This window comes from Ambystoma mexicanum, chromosome 6p, assembly GCF_040938575.1.
Source record: "Ambystoma mexicanum isolate Mex_15411 chromosome 6p, UKY_AmexF1_1, whole genome shotgun sequence".
NCBI classification, from domain to species: Eukaryota; Metazoa; Chordata; class Amphibia; order Caudata; family Ambystomatidae; genus Ambystoma; species Ambystoma mexicanum.
This window is the reverse complement of record NC_090935.1, coordinates 481,139,041-481,160,827: the sequence shown is the minus strand read 5'-3', so window position 1 is coordinate 481,160,827 and position 21,787 is coordinate 481,139,041. Positions and strand designations below refer to the sequence as shown.

At 47.8% G+C, this 21,787-nt stretch overlaps 1 protein-coding gene across 2 annotated transcripts in view; it reads right to left on the bottom strand.

Annotated features, from left to right (window-relative positions):
• Positions 1-21,787, bottom strand: part of MTREX (Mtr4 exosome RNA helicase) — a 1,095,475-nt gene that overhangs the window by 685,971 nt on the left and 387,717 nt on the right. For both annotated transcript variants that reach the window (XM_069627280.1, XM_069627281.1), the window contains exon 13: positions 19,751-19,861. In XM_069627280.1, coding sequence (XP_069483381.1) covers positions 19,751-19,861 — 111 coding nt within the window. The remainder of the gene's footprint in view (positions 1-19,750; positions 19,862-21,787) is intronic.

Genomic DNA, 21,787 nt, shown 5'->3' with positions numbered 1-21,787 from the left:
AGCCAACAAAATGGCCGCCGAGTTGTCTTGCGGCACTGGCAGAGGGGAATCCGACGGGCGATCAGGAGCCCCGTTGGCACCGTCGACGATGTCGTCGTCACCTGCGTCGGGATCCATCCCGACGGGCCGGTCTTCTTCCACGCCAAGGCCGTGGCTTAAGACCTCAATCAGCTCTTCCTCCGAGGTTGAGGCCGAATCTACGACGACGCCCTGCCCCCCTTTTTCTTCCCCGCCAGGGGTTTCACGGGGGTCCTATCGATGGGCACAAAAGAGGACTCCCTCCGAGGTGGCAGGGAGACTCCGAGCCCCGAGGTCGCCACCACTGGTGTAGCCTCCACAGGCTGAGCCAGGGCCGCCGCGACCGTATCGATAGAGGGCTTGGCCGGATGGATTAAGGCCTTCACCACCTTAGGTGCGCTCACCGCCTTATCCTTGAGGGGGGGGGGGGGGGGAACACTGCCTCGCTCCCCCTCCGATGGGGCCTTCGAGCTCGACCGTGGCCTCTCCAGGAGCTTCGCCGGGTGCTCGCCCTTCCTCTTACCCGACCCAGAGCGTTGGCTCGTGGCTGAAGGTGCCGGGGAGGGTGCGCCCTGCCTGGCGCCCGTAGAGCCCGACCGTTCGGCGCTCCCGGTGCCAGCGGACTCGCGGTGCTTGGCCTTGTGTTGGACCCCCGTCGCCGGGGCGTCCTCAAAGGTCTTAGAAGACCGCTCGGATTTCTTCCGCTTCTTCTCGCCTGACGGGCTCTTCCCTTCCAGCCAGTTGGCGAGACGTTGATGGCGGTCCTTCATGGTCCGCTCCGACATATTGCCGCAAAACGCACAGTCCTTCTCCACGTGCGTCTTGTCCTCATGTAAGCAGTAGAGGCAAAAGGAGTGTTCATCCTCCTTAAAGACGTTCTGCAGACCCTGAACAGCTTTCCGGGCGTCGAGCTTCCCTTCTCCTGGGCCATGTCCGGGCCTGAGAAACTTCTGGAGTCCTCCAAAAGCGTAGCTCGACGAAATCTTCACCCTTAAGGGGCGCAGACGAATCCGACACGGGTCCCCGTTGATCGGATGGAGAGTCGGTGGAGCTTGAGGCTCTTTTGACCGAAAAAAAAAGAAGTTTTGAGAAAAAACGTGAAAAAATAGCACTAACGCTCGAGAGCAATAGCACGAGGATCCCAACACATGAACGTGCGGTAAAAATCTGAAGATGGCTGCCAGAGGCGGTGCTTAGGTAGAGGGGAGTCATTGGCTGTGGTCAGTATGACGCAGAGACCAGTGATTGGTTATTACTACGAAAGTCAGATCAGAAACGAAACTGATACTGGTTTTTTCTTTACCGAGGATTCCCAGCCTGACGACGGGGAATATTCATGAGCATGTGAATCCATGCCAGACCCCATGCTGGAGAATGAATATAACGGGGAAGAGGGAAACTATAACAAGGCTAGAGCAATCATACCCATTGACATGGGCAAAAGACTCCCTTGACTACCTGGGAATACGGCTAACCACAGAACCAAGTAAACCTTTCCAGGCGAACATCACTCCCTTATGGAAGCAATTACAAGAAGACATGCTCAAATGTGAATCCCAGGAATTATCGTGGTTTGCCCGCATCACGGCAGTAAAAGTGACCATACTCCCACGCCTACTTTATGCGTTAAGCTCAATCCCGGTGTCCATCCCACCAGTCAAGATCAAAGAACTGCAGAAAGCAATCGTTAAATTCATATGGCAAGGCAAGAGGCCAAGGATCCAGAAGGGTATCCTAATGCGACTCCTGCTCTTGGGAGGCCTCGGAATACCAGACGTGGGCAGATACATATTGGCAGCACACCTAGCCCCTATGCTGCGATGGGCCAATGTCGATCATCACAAAGGATGGTGCAGAATAGAACAATCAGTCACGACCACCCCTCCGATATCACTCCTAGGTCTGAAAGCTAAACACAGAAGGTGGCGGTGCCCTCCTGGAATCCACAAAAGGGTCCATGCAGAGCTGGGATATAGCCAGGAAACAGAAACATATCCCACTGGGTCTGGGCCCATATTCACCTTTACTACATAACCCGGAATTTACTCCGGGCCTTCGAGGCAAAGACAGGGAGGGATGGAATGAAGCAGGGGACCCTGACTTTGGCAGAGATGTACAGAGATGGCTCCCCACTGCACTTCATGGACTGCCAGCAGAAGTTTGGTATAGGAGAAAGGGAGCAATACAGGTACTTGCAAATCAGACATTGGCTAACTCAACCCATGGTGAAAAGAGCGGGCACATGATCACCATCCGGCTTGGAACTAACCTTACAGGAGAGCCAGACCAAAAAAGGGATCACCAAACTATAAACTTCTTTCAAACTCCCAAACGTCAGATCGCCTCCTATATCAAGTGAACTGGGAAAGAGACTTGCAAGAATCCATAACGGAAGAAGAGTGGTGCAAAATATGGTCACGAGCGCATGGTGCCTCCAGATGCACCACGATTAAAGAATCTGCCTATAAAATGTGCTTTAGGTGGTATATGCCCCCACACAGTTTACATAAGATCACCAAGACCTACTCACTGTTCTGCTGGAGAAACTGGAGAGAGAGAGGGGACTTAATCCACATGTGGTGGTCATGCCCCAAGGCAACGGTCTATTGGAAGGAGATTCTGGTCCACATTAAATATATTACAGGTGTGGACCTTCCGATGTCCCCGAAAACTATCTTATTAGGTGTCCCGATCAAGGGCAAATATGCACTGTCCGGGGCGACCGCCACTCTCATTACTCATTTGCTAACGGCTGCAAAGATGACCTTGGCGCAAAATTGGAAAAATGAGGGCCCCATAGTGGCATGGTGGTGGGTCATGATCTGGGGAGTGATGGCCATGGAGAAAATCTGTGCACTTACGGCTGGAAAATATCAAAAATTTCTGGCGACCTGGTCCCCGTTCCACGAGTGTGTGTGCGATAGAGAGGCCCTCTTTTTTAAACCCCTGCTTCTCAGGAGTATACATGTCATATGAGGAATAACAGCACGGAGGAATGAACTCAGGACTAACCCTAAACGGAACCCTTTCATATGTTGATCTCTGTAAGGTGTTAGGGTATTTTGAAGTGTTAGTTAAAGCAGGGAGGGGGGAGGGAACGGGAAGACAGAAGGGGAAAGAGGTTGGGGAATTACAAAATGGAAAATGAAGAACTTTCAGAGGTTAAGACGCTTCGTCTATTGTTGGTTAATATCAGAAAGAGAGGGAGGTTGATTAAGAATGTTAATTTACTGGTTCTGAACTGTTTTGATATACTTGTATGCCTCTGATCCAAAAATAAAGTGTTTTTAAAAAAAAATTATTAAAAGCTCTTTATTGTACGCCACATTCATCGTCAGGGAAGGAGTCCCTGGCTTGAGTGTCCTGTATCATAAAACCATGACAGAATGTTGGCAGCTGCAACGAGGTAGACCATGAGAGCTGGTCAGTTCCAGTCGCAGTCTGCATAGAGTGTACCCGAAAAACCCAGGTCTCAAAAGGCTGTGAACGAACTGGCCACCAGGGGGCGCGTGGATGTGGCCTGACTTTGCGTCCCTAGGAGGGATTGAGCCCCCACTTTGACGCCACCCCCCCCAAGATTCTACGTCTGTGTGCCGCCAGCAGAGGACCCCCCCCTCCGTTCGGTTGAAAACCCTATCGAAAAACGCCCCCTGCAAACCAGAGATATACATTCCTCAAAAAGACGTCACACATAACGGCTCCGCGGCCCGCTCGCAGGGAACGGCGCAACTGTCGGAAGCGGACCCTAGGCCTGCCGAACAGAGAAAACCTGAAAGACCCTGAACCCCGGCCACGGAATTCACACTCCCGGCGACGTTCCTCGCCGCAAAGGGGACGGGACAGCCTCGGTCGAGCCGGCAGAGCCTCCGAAGAGCGGGATCGGCCTAGGCCCCGAGACAGCGCTGAGCGGGGAGACGGTAGGCCCATCCCATCTACCCCATGAACAACGGCGCCACCACCACGCAGCGGCGGTTTGGTCCCCCCTCGGCCTGAATGTTTCACCTTGCACAAGAGGAAAACATCCCCAAAGCGTCGCCGGACCTGAACGCTGCCTAAAGGGCACCCCGGGTAACCCATACGCAGTACTGAACCGCCCGTACCCTTGGCATATCAAACACACAACAGACATCTCTCCCAACACCTAATTTACAGAGAACGCCGACGTCGGAGTGCAGAGGGTAGGGCCCCCGACCCAGGGCCATGTGCCTCCTCTGCCCCTGACTCCATCTCCCCATCGAACATCATTGGTGACACCAAGGAGTTTTGGGAAAACCAATCGACATAGGGAGAAACTAGGCACATTCTCCTACGTCTCGACTTCAGAAAACTGTGCCCATACCATGGCGAACCCAAATCCCTCGGGAAGTGAATCCGCAGCTACCAAAGGGGACATTGCCACCTTGCTGGGCGAAATAAAGAACATGGGCGCCAGCATTGGCTCCAAAATTGACAAGATTATCCAACCAAGATTACCTAGATACCATGGAGGAGAGGCTCGAAGGGGTCGAGAACAACCTAGCTTCCATAGAAACTCTTGAAACGCAACTGACCAGCGGATGACTGAACTGGAGCAACGAGAGGAGAGCTTCAAACTCAAGCTTGATGACTTGGAAAACCGAGAGAGGCGGAACAATCTGAGGATTTTCAGAATCCCGGAACGAGAAGGGGAGACGGAGAGCGATCTGAAGAATACCCTGCACGACATCATCAAACTCTTAGTCGCCGACGATGCAGTTGACGAACCTAAGAAAGAGGATACACAGAGCCGGAGGGCGCACAGGCGGACCAAGATCTGTCCTTGCTCGAGTTCACCGCTTTCAGGACAAAACACAAATCCTCGAGAAAGCGGAGAGGAAGCAACTCAATTACCCTCCAAGGATCCCAAAACTCGATATACCAGCCTGGCACTTCGACGCATGTGCGGGCCTATCACCAAACATCTGAAAGAAAAGAACATAAGATACAGGTGGGGGTACCCCTTCTCTCTGTCCTTTGAATACGACGGAAACAAAATTAAGCTAAGCTCAGAGTCGGAGATCAAGACGTACATCTCTGACCTCCTTGGATCAAGCGCAGAGGGACACGATCGGGGAGATCCGCGTCACGAAGAAAGAGGATTGCGTATACACGGCCCCAGAAGGAAACGTGTCAAGGGATCGAAGAAATTTCGGAGAGGTAATACCCCCCCAGGGGGGAGAACTGATGATCCACAACACTGGTAAGACGACATATACTCTAATACATATGTCCGTGGCCCGAACTGTGTAAGGATGTCTAGGCTCAAAAGAAATTCGGACCATGTAAACAATGGTGGGGGGTAAATGGGCGCTCAATCAAGATGTTATAATTTTGGGGACCCAAAGCGACGGTCCCTAAAGGTGGTTCGATGCAGGACCACAGTCTTTATCTGGGTCCGCACGATGCCGTCAATGTGGGAAGGGTGGAGGGTGGGGGGGTTGGGCAGACAAGAAATATACAGAGGATGAAGCATTATCGGCAACACAAAGTATCACTCAAGACAACGTGAGCCCTTATGACCAATATACTCACTTGAGACGAGTCTCGAATCTACAAACGAAATACTCTGATAATGGCACCAATTGAAGAACAGAAGGGTGAGGAGTCCCTAAGGATAGGAACACTTAACGTGAAAGGCCTCAACTCGCCGACCAAGAGATCACTAGTGGCAAGGGAATTCCGCAGATCTCAAATAGACATTCTCCTTCTACAAGAAACAAAGTTTGCCAAGGGGGAGGAGAGAGGAATACTTGGAAAAAGAAGGGGAAAGGAATTCCGGGGCTCGGGCCCACTCAGAAAAGGCAGATTCGGAATCTTGATCAATGAAGGAATCAACTTTGAAGTGGATAAGACCTGGTCCGATGTAAGCGGGCGGACTCTTGGTATCTGGGACAATCGCAAAGGTCAAAGTAACAGTTGCGGTAATATACTCCCCCAATGCAGGACAAGCCAAGTTCCTAGAAAAGACAATACCCAAAATAATGTTGGAGGCATCCGGCCAGGTTGGTCGGGTCTGCCCACTGGTTAAAGTCTCCTCCAATAACAAAGACTGGGAACCAGGCAACCCTGAGATAAGAAGCCATGGAGACATATGACCTGCAAGATGTGTGGAGAATTAAACATCCTGATGAAAGAGGATACACATTTTACTCCAATCCGCACAAAACATTCACTAGGATTGATTACCTGTACCTCACCAAGGACCTCCGACACCACAACACTATCTGAAATAGTTCCGATAACATGGTCATACCATGACATGGTCCTATCAGATATAAGGTGGACAGACTTGCCTGTTTCAGGAGGGAAGTGGCGCTGTAATGAAAGCCTGTTGAAAGATTCAGTATTTAAAATTGAAATGGCAACTGAAATTGAGGAATACTTCAAACTGAATAACAATGGGGAAGTCTCCAAGCAGACAATATGGGAGGCGGGTAAAGCCACCTGGAGAGGCATCCTGATACGAGAAGGATCTACCAAAAAAAAGAGAAAGATCATTGACCACAGACTTGGGTCCGAAATATGCCAACTGGAAAGTGAGAACAGGGAATACCTGGGCACGGACCGCAACAACATCAACATAGCACAACATAAAAGGGAAGAACTCAGACTATTGGAGCACGAGCAAATTGTGCGTAAACTCCGATTCCTCAAACAAATTCTACGAGAAGGGGGACAAGGCCGACGCGCTATTGGCAGCCAGACTCGGGGAACAAAGGGCAGAACGGAAAGTGAAAGATAATTTAAGAAAACCCTACGTACCCCCCCAACCCCCCACACTATCCCAGAGAGTTTTGCCAACTTCTACGAGGCGTTGTACACCTTGGAAGTGACTCCAGGGCAACCAGATACAGAACACCATCTTTCCCATACAGATATGCCCAAAATCTCGTGCCCCGAAACTGAGCTCTTAGAATCTCTGATATCCGAACCTGAGGTCCAAGAGGCAATTAAAAGACTAACTGTAGGCAAATCCCCCGGAGAGGACGGTTATACCGCTGAGTTTTATAAAAACCTTCAGCGATCAACACCATTCCTGACAGAGCTCTTTAATGAGGTATTAGAAACAGGGACAGCCCCCGACTACTTTACGAAGGCGCTCATAACAGTGATCCCAAAGGAGGGAAGGAACCCCAAACTTTGTGGTTCATACCGCCCAATTTCATTGCTCAACTTGGATGCGAAAATTTACACCAGGGTATTAGCCGCTCGATTGGAAGGACTGATCCCTCACCCCATACACAATGACCAAGTCGGATTTATATTGGGTAGGCAAGGGGCTGACACCATGTGCAAAACGCTACATCTCATCCACTCATCACCAAAACTACCAAGTGACCCTGCCCTACTGTCAATAGATGCAGAAAAGGCCTTTGATAGAGTTGAGTGGGAATTCTTGAGGGCAGTCCTTCACAAGGTGGGCATAGGTCCGAGATTTAGGAAAGGGATACAAGCAGTATACACATCCCCAACAGAGTCTATCTTGGTCAATGGGGAATATTCCAGATGGTTTGACATGGGACGTGGTACTAGACAGAGGTGCCCCCTCTCTGCTATACCTTTTGCACTCTCCCTAGAACCCCTGGCCCAAAAAATACAAGCCGACCCCAGAATAGAGGGCATGCGATTGGGAACAAAAGAATATAAGATAGCACTCTATGCTGATGATATACTTTTACACATTACCAACCCCTCTGTTTCTGTCCCCCATGCTCTCCAACTATTAGAAGAATATGGCAAACTCTCCAGGTTTAAGGTGAACAAGACTAAATCAATATTGTTCCCTTTGCAAGGAACGAAAGAGGAAAACGAAACTAAGTTCTTGCCCTTAGGCCTCAAACTCAAACATTCTGCCTTTAAATACTTGGGCATCCAGATCATCAAAAACATAAAGGACCTATATGAAGCCAACTTTCCTCCCCTCCTCCAGAGCTTCTCGGCCGATCTGAACAGGTTAGACAAACTCACGATTTCGTGGTTAGGGCCGATTAACGCCATTAAAATGGTATACCTCCCCCGATTCTTATACCCTTTCCATATGTTACCTATCGAGATACCAAATGCTTTTTTTGATGAAGCTAAAAAACTTATGCTTAGGTTCCTTTGGCAGGGAAAGAAGGCGAGGATTGCATTCGACACCACTGACGCTCTTCAAGGACAAAGGAGGAGTAGGTCTCCCCGACCTGCGAGCATATTACAAAGCCTCACAACTACGTATCCTTATCCCACACTTACATGATCACAACCACCCACAATGGGTCCACAGGGACAACCCTTACTTCACGCCGGCAACTGTCAGAATGGCTATGGACCCCTCACAAAAGGATACAATGGAAAATGAAGGGCCACCCGATACAGAGTACCATCTGGAACATCTTGCAACCAAGCAAGGCAATGAAAAAGATCACCACCTGGCCGTCCCCACTTAGCCATTTATGGTCCCCTGGTATAAACGATCATATACCTGAGGTAGGAAGATTCCAATCCTGGTACGAGGCGGGACTCGAAAGGGTAGGGCAACTCCAGCAGAAGGACAAATTCATTACTCTTCCAGACTTAACTGAAGCCCTAGGAATAGGTCCATTATCCACCTTCCAATACATCCAGATAAAAGGAGTCCTCACAAAATCAGCATGGAAAGAAAAACTGCAGAGAACTCACCCCATTCCAACAACTCTTGGATTCTAAGTCTGAAATGAAGGGTTTGATATCGGCTATGTACAAAGAACTTATCGAAGCAGGCACCGGGTCCACAGAACATCTTGGAAGCAGATGGGGGAGGGATTTAGGATAGGAGATGGACCCAGAACAATGGGAAATGATATGCAAAAATGCATCTAAGACGTCCTTATCCAGCCAATACAAATCACACGCCATCAAACTCCTACAAAGATGGCAATACGACCCACTCAAATTGTCCAAGATGTTTCAAACTCTGAGCCCGAGATGTTGTCAAGAATGTGGAGAAACTGCCGACTATTGGCATGTGGTGGAGCTGCCCACTCATTAAATTATTCTGGGAGGAAGTCCTGGCATGGATTAAAGACATAGTTGGCATACCAAGAGACGTTGATCCACGTTTGGTTCTCTTCGGAATGGAAAATAACGAGGATGAGTGGTCTAGACTCAGGGGTCTTGCCCCACACCTACTACTAGCAGCCCGTGCACTCCTAGTAACAAAGTGGAAATCCAAAAAGGTTCCAAGTAAGAAGGAATGGATAAATTTGTCAACCAACATTTACACAATGGAACCGATCACGGCATCCCTGCATAACAAAGCAGCGCAATGTGAGACCTTATGGTCGGACTTTCGAGGCAAACACCTCTCCGACACGACAAACTCCCAACCCGAAGACACTACAGGATCTTAATTGAACCAAGAATCCCAAAAACTCTCAATACAGGACAGTTATGACCCAAGAATCAAGGAAACCTCACAATAGTGAACCGAACATTACTCGCTATGAACATGTCAACAGAGAAATGATGCCGCAATGATGTCTGCCCAACCATGGGAGGGGAGGGTAAGGAAGATGTTATACTGATTGTTACTACTAGAGATCGGAAACTAACACAAGAACGATCAAGTGTATAATGAACTTTAGTTTTGTTCCGTTGATGTAAACATATGCTAACAGTTGTAACAATTGAAACGCTTAAATCTCTTGTCATTTTTTGTTTTTTATTTTTGTTTCAAAATCAATAAAACCAAAAAAAAAAAGGTTGTGAACAAAAGCACGCTGTGCTGGGCTTCTGGGTACGTGCTCTGCAGAGCACAGAAGGAACCCAGGAAGCAAGGAGCTGGAGGCCATAGCCTGCAGCAGATAAGTGGGCGAGGGGCGCAAGCGGGTTGAGAGGTTTGCAGAGAGCCACGTACTGGCTCAGGGGTGGCTCCCCTGACAAGGAAGGGGCGAGGGCTGTGCACAGAAGGTCGCACCTGCAGGATTGCTACCTTTTGTGCTGCAACCTGTGGTGCAACCTTTTGTGCACTGTTATGCAGAATTGCATGCAGTACCCTCTGGGAACACCACACACAATTAGGACTACAGGTGAAAGTAAAAACCAACCTTTGGTACAAGTCTGTACCACACACTTTTGGTAGCGAGACGAGCAGCCAGGCTTATCTCAAGAGGGAATGTGAGCAGTAAAGTAAGTTGCACAGAAGTATAATCACAATGGTTCAAGAAGACACTTGCACTCAACGTTTCTTGGTAAAACATACTTAAACATTTACACAATCATTTAGAAAACATTCACTAGTAGAAATCAACTCAAAATTAAACACCAATATACTACAGTACAAAACACTTAGTTGTAGGGACAGTTTGAGCTCCCCTGAAAAGGATGCAAATGGCACTTCAGAACTTTTAAATAGGAATAAAAAGGCAGAGGTTTGTACAATGGGTTAGAAAGCACTTTTTTTTAGATAATGCAAAGGTTCAATGTACCAGGAGGGTCAGTTCAATTCAATAGGCCAGGCTAAAGTCAATAGTCTAGCGTTCTTGGATAAGACCGCATAGTTCTGGTACAGATGGAGTAGTCTTTGTAAAAGTTTCTAGAAGTAGTTTAGACGAAAACGAATGATATGTTGTGTCACAAGCTAATTAGGCCTGCAAGTTGGGAAAGTTTCACAAGCTTTCACCCCAAGAGTTAGGATCTCTCAACCGGATGGCACAGTACCTTAAAGTGAAGCAAAAAGATGCAGCTGAAGACGTTGGTTCCTAGCAGTTCCTGGAGATCTCGCTGTTCCTGAGCCTCAGTCGTGGGCACAACAGGGAGGACGTCGGGTGACTCCTGCACAGAATAGTCGTTGGAGCAAACAAAATTTAGTCATTTTGATTCAGTAGCCGTTGCTTCAAGAAACAAACCGGTTTCCCTCTCCATGGCTAAACTTCAACCAGCAATGAGAATGGTATCTAGGTGTCTTCTGAACTGATTGGTCCCACCAACTCAAAGGAAGAAGCCGTCCTTAAAGGAGCTGCTCTGTCGAATGGAGATCTGGCGATTCGGAGGTGCAGCAGGGCTTCACCGGGCAAACCAACGGTCCAGTGGTTGCATCAGCTGTCCTCTTCCATCTCGTCTTTGGTTCTTTCATTCCAGTGGCCGACTGCCTTCCAGTCCTGGAGACTTGCCTTTTAAACAGTTTTCTCCCATTCATTCCAGCCTAGCTGCCACTTACCCAGCAGGGTGACTGTCCTGGCTGGACAGTCAGCCAGCCAATCATGCCAGAATGCATTTGGGTCTCTTGGGAGACCAAGCACAGGGAGTTTCGGGCACCTCCCTCACTTCCTGCCCACCCCAGACACTCAGACGCCATGGACGGACTTCAGTCCTGAAGCCTGCCAAAGGCTCACGAACAAAGGGACCAAACCTGGTTTGGCAGGCAGAGTTAAACACCAGAAGGACCTTTACACAAAGAAACGGGGGAAAAATGATGAGTGTTTTTACCGAGGGGTCTTGGGCGCCATAATGAAAAAACATGGCGGCCCCGATTGCTAGCTACCGGTCTTCGCGGTCGGGAAAAATCATGGTAGTTCGTGTAAAACTACTGTCACCAGCCATTTCAAAAGGAAAGGGTAGCTTTTGACAGCTAAATGAGTGTTTAGACATAGGGGATACTAAGTAACCTCCCCAGCACCCTATAAGATAGTGTGTGCTGGGTCTATGAATTTAAAATGACTAGTAAAGTCTATTTAACTTTACATTCTCTGGGGAACAGTAGTTCATCCCAGAGAAGGGATTTGAAATTTGGGAAGTCCAAAGGACAACCCTGTGCAACTGCACTAAAGGTGCAGTGTGACAACAATAAAAAGATGATGCCTATGGAGTTATGTAAAACGCCATAATCAAAGAACACAAGAGTAAAACACATATCAAAATACATGCAAGTGGGGAAAAAAGGCTCACACTCTCCAAAGAAAAAAAAAAGTCCTCAAAATCCAGCTAAATTGCTGGGGGTCTCTAAGGTGAAGGGAATAAGCACATTTCTGATAATTCTCCCTAATACACACACCCTTCAGAAATTGAGTCAGTCCACAAATTGGTCACTTAAGAAGGCTCAGAAGGCACAGAGGCTCGAGCAGGTGTCGAGACTGGTTGTTACCATGGGTCCAAGGTTCAAAACACAGACTTGGGTCATCTTGAGATCAGGACAGAGGAGCAGGACTTCAATGGAGTAGGTGCTCGTCAGCTGCAGGGGTCATCCTTGGATCCTAAGCGGACTTCTCTTCTATGGAGAGGACTTAACTCCAATGATCAGATGAATGGATATAGGAACCCTTTAATCCAAGTTAAGGACTGGAAGCTCGCCCTGGTACTCCAATGTTAAGGATCTGCACCATTGAACCTGGCAGTGGATATCCAATCAGGAAAAGCCACTTCACACATCTGCCCGGCAACATACATTCAGACACCTGGGTATGTACTGGGACCAGTCAGTTCCAGGCCACACATCGGGGCTCACAGGAAAAGCAGCAGCTTCCCTGGGAAAGTGCTTCCATATATGGCAATTCTGGACCTGAGAAGGCAGTAAGAAGGCCAAATAACATGGCCAAAGGACAAGCATAAACCCTGTGGCACTGCCATCTTTCTAGCGAGCGGTGGCCATTTGCAGTAAATGCAAAAGTGCAGGAGTAAAGTTTAAAACAGTCGAAAAATACCCGCTGCCACCAGCTCATCCTAGGCACATTGTAAATTAAAGCAAAAAGCTGCTACAGAAAAGTTTGTTTGTTTGTTTGTTTATTTGGTATAGCGCAGAAACCAAACCCGAAGGGGTAGCTGGGCGCAAACAGTACAAGGTTGCTTAAGAACTTAGTTACAGGAGAAATACACGTTATACATTCGCAGTTAAATCATGAAAGTGCAGTTTATACAGTTCACATTAGATCAACGGTAAGTATAGTGAGAGAGCACGGGAAAAGATACAAAGTATCCCAACCACACTTTGCTGATCAGTTTCCCCATAAGAATGAGCAAAAAGACAAGGGAATCATAGCAGGAGGCTTTACTTGCCTCCAAAAAGTCAGGCCAGAAGTCTAAATAAAGCAAAAAAGAAAGGGTGTTGTATAGAAGTCTATGGGAGGAATGCAGTAAAAAGTAAATCTTTCCTAACCACCAAACAAAAGCTATACATTTCTTAATTCGTGAAATAAAGTCAATTGAATCATCCTTCCAAGACTAGGAGTTTGTACTGCCATCCTTGACAGCGTCCAACAGTAAAAAGGGAATTCTAGAAGACTTAAAAATGCATTTGTATTCCAATGGCTAAAACATAGGTGCATTAGGCTAAACATGTGATAAGGTGGCTACCCAGCCCTGGTGTAGCCAAAATTAAATCACTTGTAACTAGCCAACTCCACAACACTTTGTGATACCATCATCCTAGGACCAAAATGGGGTGCTTCAAAAGTACCCTTGCTCTGGTAGCCTTATGGCCATTAAATTTAGCACCCGAAACAAAGAGTTGCAGACGCTGGGGCACAGCAGCAGAAGTTCCTGTGGCCACAAATAGTCCGGAAAACAAGTTATTTTAGGGCACCCAGAACGGTAGGGTATCAGAATCCCAAAAATGAAATTCTGCCATAACAAAAAGGTCTCAAAACTAGGTTCTCATTTCTAAAAATGGACTAAAAATCTGTCAAACCTTAAGTAGACCATAAATGTGTCATTACCCAGATTCTTTACACTGGGTCAACAAACCTGTTTTTTTGGCCTACTGCCCAAAATCCACGAGCAACCCCTAAGATACAGACATGCATTTCCAAAAGAAATGTGGCCAACATTCATGGCTCCACCAAGACAAAACGGTTGGAATAAATGAGATATAAGAGTAGTAGAGAAGAACAAGTTACGTTCTTTCGACGGGATGTTCCTCCGACGTATTCCTCATCTTAGATATCTCCTTCCAGCTCTGCTGGCCTCGGAAATTTTTTTTTCTTCTTCTAGAGGGCGCTGCGCGTCGACGTCCTCCGAGTCGATGTCCCTCGACAGCCGCCATATCGACGTCAACGTCATCCTGCCCATAAAGGCCGCGCGCAGCGTCCGTTGCTCAGTTCCGTTTTGTAGCCCACAATAATACTTTCTGGACTAGACTAATCACCCTGAAGGAGCGTAAGCTGCAACAACACGGGAAGTAGAACTGCGGGGATGCATGGGAGGGCCGATGAGGAATACGTCTGAGGAACATCCCGCCGAAAGAACGTTACAAGGTAAGAAGTAACTTGTTCTTCGAAGGGATTGTGTCCTCCGACGTATTCCTCATCTTAGATAGGCTCCCATAGCAGTATTCTATTATTGGAGGAGGGAGTACTGACTTCACGCTGTCTTCTATTGATGAATAGAATGCAGTACAGCCCTTCCAAACCTAGTCTCTTGACTGGAGGAGGAATCCAAATTGTAAAAACGTGTAAAGGTATGGACAGACGACCATGTAGCTGCCGCACAGATGTCTTTAACCGGCACGCCTCTTTTGAGGGCCGATGAAGCTGCAATACCTCTGGTCGAATGAGCCCTAAGGTTTTGAGGGGGCTCTTTCCCTGCCAGTTTATTACATTCCAGAATGGCTAGAATGATCCATCTGGAAATGATCTTAGTTATTGGTAACCCCAGCTTGTGACCTGCGTAACCTACAAACAGCTGGTCTGCCTGTCTTATCCTGGCTAGTCTACTGATGTAAAAACTTAAAGCCCTTCTAGGGTCTAGCCTGTGTAACCTCTCTTCCTCTTTCCCCGGGTGAGGAGGAGGATAGAAAGATGGTAGGGTAATCTTCTGAGTGATATGGAATTCAGAAACCACCTTTGGGAGGAAATTAGGCTTCACTTGCAGGACAACTTTGTCTTTGTGAAATATTGTGTGAGGGGGTTTACAAGAAAGAGCTTGTAATTCGCTCACCCTTCTAGCAGATGTAAGTGCTATTAATAAAACAGTTTTAAGGGTAAGGAATCTTAACGAACAAGAATGGAGAGGTTCGAAAGGTGTGCCCATCAGGAAAGTTAGTACTAAGTTTAAATCAAGTTAAAATCCCATAGGGGAACTTGGAATGGTCTTGGGGGATAAACATTGGTTAACCCCTTTAGAAACTGTATTACCAAGGGTAATTTGAAATAGGATGGTTCTTCCGCAGTGCGCTTAAAGATGGATAGCGCTGCGAGATAGCCCTTAATGGTGCCAACTTGAAGGCCTGAATTCGCCAAATATAGAAGGAAGGACAAAACCATTGGTGTACCACATGAAAAAGGGTCGATATTCTGTTCTCTACACCAGCTGCAAAATCTGTTCCAACGGCAGCGGTATAAAGACTTTGTTGCTGGCCTCCTTGCCGAAAGCAACACCTCCATATCATCATCAGGGAGGTCCCAATCCTTGTACCTCAACCTTTCAGAAGCCAAGCGTGAAGGTTGAGGGTTTTGATGTCTGGATGGAGAACCTGACCTCCCTTCTGTGAGAGTAGGTTCTCTGAGTGGAAGTCGAATTGGAGGGCAGATGGACAAGTCTAGAAGGTCCGGGTACCACATTCTCCTGGCCCAATCCGGGGCAATTAGGATCATGGTTCTCCGGAATCTTCTCAACCTCCTGATCATTTGAGGAATGACAGGGACCGGTGGGAACGCGTACAGAAGCGGAAACTCCCAGTCCACTATGAACGCGTCTCCCAGAGCTCCTCTCGGGGGAAATTCCCTTTAGCAGAACAGATCGCATTTCCTGTTGACGCTGGTGGCGAACAGATCCACCTGAGGGGTTCCCCAAAGGGCGAAGATCTCTTGAAGGACTTCCTGAGCTAGTTCCCACTCGTGGGAGACTGCTCTGCCTGCTCAGAGCGTCCGCTGTCAAGTTCTTCTCTCCGGCTAGGTGAACTGCCGATAAAGAGATTCCTTCTTGGATTGCCCAAAACCAGAGCTGCATCGCCTCTCTGCACAGGGGTAGTGATCCTACGCCTCCTCTTTTGTTGAGGTAATGCATGGCCACTGTGTTCTCCGTCATTATCAGGACGTTTTTCCCTTGTACAGCTGGCAGGAACGCCTTCAGCACAAGTCTGATGGCTCTCAGCTCTAACAGGTTGATATGTAGTCTGGACTCCGATGGAGACCAACGACCGCTGATGGTCAAGTCGTTGGCGTGGGCTCCCCACCCCGTGAGTGAGGCATCCGTGACTACTGTTATCTCCGGCCAGGGTTGCCAAAAATGTTCTCCTTTCAGAATGTTCTCCTGACAGGCCCACCACTGAAGGTCTCGAGCCACCCTGTCGGGAACCTGAAGAAGATCTGTCATCCTCCCTGACAATTGTGACCACTGAGTCCTCAGTGCCCACTGGAGGGATCTCATTCTCAGGCGAGCCTCTGGCACTAGGAGGATGCCATGAGGCCTAGCAACCTCAAAAAGTCAAAGGTTGGGAGACGTTGGGCATTTTGAAACTTGGTAACCATCTGTAGAATATCTTGAGCCCTCACCTCTGGTGGCGAGGCTTTTCCCAGGGAAGTGTCCAGGATCGCTCCTATGAACTGGAGTCTCTGCGATGGTATCATTTGTGACTTCTTTAAATTGAGGGAGAAGCCCAGTCTGTGAAGGGAGTGGCACACGTGATTTAGTTGGATCTGAGCTTGTTCCGAAGAAACAGCCCTGATCAACCAATCGTCCAGGTAGGGGTAGACATGAATCCCTTCCCTCCTTAGACTTGCCGCCACTACCGACATTAACTTGGTGAAGACCCTCGGGGCGGATGTCAGCCCAAATGGCAGCACTCGAAATTGATAGTGAGAGTTGCCAATTGCGAACCTCAGGTATTTCCTGTGTTTGAGATGGATAGGCACATGGAAATAAGCGTCCTGAAGGTCCAGAGATACCAACCAGTCCTGAACTGAAGGGCCTGGAGGATCTGAGAAAGAGTGACCATCTTGAATTTGTCTTTTCTGAGGAATTTGTTCAATTCTCGCAAGTCCAAGATGGGTCTCAGTCCTCTGTCTTTCTTTGGAATGAGAAAGTAAGGGGAGTACCAGCCCTTGTTCCTCTCCGCTACAGGTACCGGTTCTATGGCACCTTTCTCTAGCAGGTCCAAAATTTCCTGCAAGAGGAGCGGATCTGGAGCTTTCTGAGAGCTGATCCCCGGTGGATGACTCTGAGGTATGCGTAGGAGAGGCAGGCAGTAACCTTGGGCAACTGTTTCCAATGCCCAAGCATCTGACGTGATAGCCTGCCATTCCGCCAGATGTTGAGTCAACATGCCTCCTACAGGTGTCCTGTGAGGGAAGTCCTCAGAGTGGTTTTGGGGCGGCTGATGCAGATGCCGATGGTAAAGAGGCACCTGCTGTTGCTGCGGCCTTTGAATATCTACCCCGTCCACCTCGGGTAGTTCTTCTTTGTCCCCTTTGAGCCGGTCGTCCTCTACCTCTTCCGAATGCGGAGTAGAAGCGAAAGGACTTGCCTCTCGCAGAGGTTCCTGTGGGATGAAAAGGTGTGACGGATTGCAGCGCCTAGGGATTTTGCTGCTGCTTTTGAATTTTTTCTAAACTGTCATCTGCCTTTTTCCCAAACAAAGAAGAGTCATCGAATGGCATGTTCAAGAGCCTGGCTTGCACATCTGGGGCAAAACCAGACTTTCTCAACCAAGCAAATCTCCTGGTTGTTGTACTTGCCGCCATTGCTCTGCTGATACTGTCAGCCGAATCAATGCCCATCTGGAGGGATTCGCATAGCGTCTTTACCGTCCTGTATGATATTCAGGAACGCCTCCCTTTCTTCTCCCTCCAGGATGCAGTCAGCCGCTGTAGAAGCACACTCCCAAAGTGTATGGCTGAATCTAGCAAGGGTGCAAGTAGCATTCACAGATTTTAACGCCATGCTACATGCCGAAAAAACTTTCTTTGCCATAGCATCATATTTGTTATCGTCCCTGTCCTGTGGGACGGTAGGATAAGCCGTCTTGACATCGGTAGAAGATGCTGCCTGTACCACCAGACTTTCTGGGGATGGGTGTTTTGACAAAAACTCCGGGTCTGTAGAGGATACCCTGTATTTTGTAGAAAGTCTTTTATTTACTGCCGGGACGACATCTGGGGTTTCCCAGTTCATCATAATCTTCCTCTGAAGAGCTTTATGGAAAGGCACCACAGAATCCTCCTGTGGGCCTTTATCAAGAATATCCGTGAGGTCATCTTGTTGGAAAGATTGTGAAGGTGCAGACCACCCCATAAACTCTGTGATCCTGGCCATTATGGCTCTATAGGGGGTTTCAGCATGCTCCCCCGGGTCTGGCCTAGCAAACTCCACCTCAGGGGAAGTGTCTAACCCACTTGCCTCATGTAAGGAATCATGAAGATCCTTTAACCTGCGTTCTTCAGAGGAAAATTCCTCTCTAATTGGGATTACAGGTCCCTGCAACTCAAATGTGTCTTCCTGTTCAGACAATTCACCCTCTTCCAAAATTGAGGACATAGTTCTCAATTGTTCTGAACTCATAAAGGGAGTAAATCCCATTTCCAAGGCAGAGGGTGCCGAACTTGTCATTATCGGCCTCGAAAACGTTGATGTCGTTGACGCCGACGGCTTCAAGCGTGGCGTCGAAAACAAAGGCGGAGGCCTCGATGACCTCGACAGAATTGGGATTCTACTCGACAATCTCGAAGCCATCGTCATTGAGGGCCTGGGGGATAGTCACTGGGTGTGTCGTGACCGTGACTTTTCTTGGCGTCGACGCCGGTGTCGAAGCTGGCGTCGAGTCGACAGACCCATGTGTCGAAGGTCCCTTCGACAACGGCGTCGAAGACACCGACCTCGACGGAACCCTCGTCGACGGCGTCGACAGAACCTTCGAGGAAGGTTTGGAGGTCATAGTCCTACTCGAGGGTTCGAGAGGTTTCCTTCGCCGGGTACTGCGACTCGCAGTGTTTATAACCTTCGGGTCTTTCGACCAGAGCATCGCTCTCGGCAGTCTTCGAGGGGGTCGAGGCCGCTTTCTCGAAGACGCTCATCATATTTTTGCGGAATTCCTCCCATTCAGCCCGGGAACTATGTTTCGTGGGGCAAGGGATTCTTTTTGGCGAAACAGAGGAAGAGGAAGACAGAGAAGGGGATCTTCGACGTCTCCTCTTCGAGTGCTTCGATCTCGAGGAGTGATGGGACCCACTCCGAGACCTGGAGCGCGAATGGTGACGAGGAGACGAGTGTCTCGACTTCGTCGACGAAGAAGGTTTAAAAGTCTTACCTTTCTCCAGCTTCCCTACGCTCCTTCAGGGCCTTAGCTGTCATGGACATACAGTCCTCGCACTCCGAACAATGGTGTTCAGCTCCCAAACACCACAGACAAACTCTGTGAGGGTCAGTCAGTGACATCTTTTTTCCACAATCTCGGCATTTTTTGAAGCAGGATCGAGGAGTTGTCGGTTCCGATGAGGAAGGCATAGAGTATGGATCGAATAACTCAAGGTAAATAGGATTAATCTGCCAAGAACCGAGCAACGGTATTCCGAGGCACTGAGTAAGCGCGGAAAAACGGAACTGAGCAACGGACGCTGCGCGCGGCCTTTATAGGCAGGATGACGTCGATACGGCGGCTGTCGAGGGACGTCGACTCGGAGGACGTCGACGCGCAGCGCCCTCTAGAAAAAAAAAAAATTCCGAGGCCAGCAGAGCTGGAAGGAGATATCTAAGATGAGGAATACGTCGGAGGACACAATCCCTTCGAATGAACAATTTAAGCTTCTAATGGAAAAAACTGAAATACCTTAATCAAACCTTCCGAAAAAAGAATTTCAATGGTCTCCTTCAAAATGGGAAGCAATCCTCCGTGATGTATCCCAACTCCCCTTTTCAACAGAGGAAGCACATGTTCAACCTGTGAATTGAAAAAAAAAAGACATTTAATAAAAAAGTGTTAATTTCGCAAATGTATCAACGACTCAAATTAGACAGAACTATTCACACTACCTTTGCTATGAATGGTTTCTTGATAAAATAAATAATTAAATCATAATTTTAACAGTCAGTTTTAAAATAAGCCTTCTTTAGAAAGGAGCAATATCCAACACTTAAATACACTTCAACAATACACTCCTCCAGTTTAATAAAGTAAGCTAGCCTTTTGGGATGGCACACAGATTTTCCTACACCCTGAGGGGTCTTCAATAGTTAGGACACAGCGGACCTGAATACATCACTTTTCACACTTAAATGGCAATACTGAAGTTGTGGCAAAAACAAAAAGGTTAGGGTTTAAGGATTTCAATCAGGCGACACGCTCATTGTGGTCTCGGCCTAGTATGTGGCGCCTAACTAAGGTGCTTTTCTCCTTATTTATGCGGATTCAATTTTGGGATGGTACACCACTCACATCACACCCCCTTTTCAAATACCCCGGGTCACAATGGACCATGAACCAGGCTGGTTGGTCAAATGCAATATTTATTTAAAATTCAAAAGAAATCACACACTTTTTAATATAGGGCAGCAATCACCAAATGGTATGATGGTTACAAATGAGAATGTGAGCAATGCACTGAGTTTGACTTTAGTGGAGTACATACACAGCACAACAGGATAGGAGCACTTTTGTTTCAGGACAGATGGCACAGAAGTTACGATTTCCCCCTGCAAAGTTGATGAATGTGTGTAAAAACCGTGAAGCAGATACAATTCTTCACTAAAGCAACAATGTAAAGGTACAAACAATCGCAAGCAATGGATTAGCAAGAGCATACAGTTCGAAAAATGAGTAAGATTTAAAACAGTTTGCAATCAAAATGACAAGTAAACTTTGCAAATATTCCCGTTTTCCGTGTAAATTTACTAAAACTGTTTCTTTGAAAAAAGGGTGAAATATTGGATGCAATGCGGTTCTTGTTTTGGGGGATAGCTATAGATCACAAGTACACTATGGAAGTGAAAGGAAGTTTCTAGCTGGTAAATTGAATCAGTTATGCAAGATCAAAGAAGGTGCACTTTGAGTAAATGGAGGCGCGAAAAAGGAAAGAAAAATCAGTTGTGGCAAGAATAGTTTTACTCTACACTAGATTATTCAGGCTAGGCCACCAAAGAGGAACACAGTCAGGGTTGATTAGTGATTTCAACCCCGACACCCCAGCGACCAACCCTGGTGGCACTAGTCTGATCAGTCGAAATAGGACTAATAGCTTAGGACTACACAAGGGCAGATTACTAGAGATGGCGCTAGCACTCTAAATCAAAGGCAGGGCTTCACAAATAATGGCGACCATTTTAACAGGATATCTGGGTCAGAATAGGATGGCTTAGAAAGGGGAACAAAGGACAAAGCAAGGCATACAATGAATTTTATGGGTTTCTATTGATGGTCACAGTCTACTTTAGTTTAGGATGTTTAGGATTTTTGGACAGTCAGCGGTTCTGGTCACTACACGCCAGGGCACCTGGCAGACAGCTGGGCAGTTCTGGTTACCGGGTAGCACTTCTGGTCACTGGATACCATTGGCCATCAGGGTAGCATGATTGCAGCCGCATGCAGTGAGTGGCAGCAAGCCAGGCTGGATCAGGATGCCAAAAGTACCACAGTTTTCTCCTGGTTAATGGAAGATTGTTTTTTTTTTATATTGGAGGACTTGCTGGGAATGGGTTCAGCACTTCTTGGGTGCTGCAGTGGGCCCTGGAGTAAGATCAGCAATGATTGGCCTTGTAGTTGGATTCTGGATCTGGAAGGTGAGATTGGTACAGGAACACAGTGCAGGAAATCAGGAAGATTGTGTCTAGAGTCTTGTCAGGGACCCTTATTTATAGGGCATAATGACAT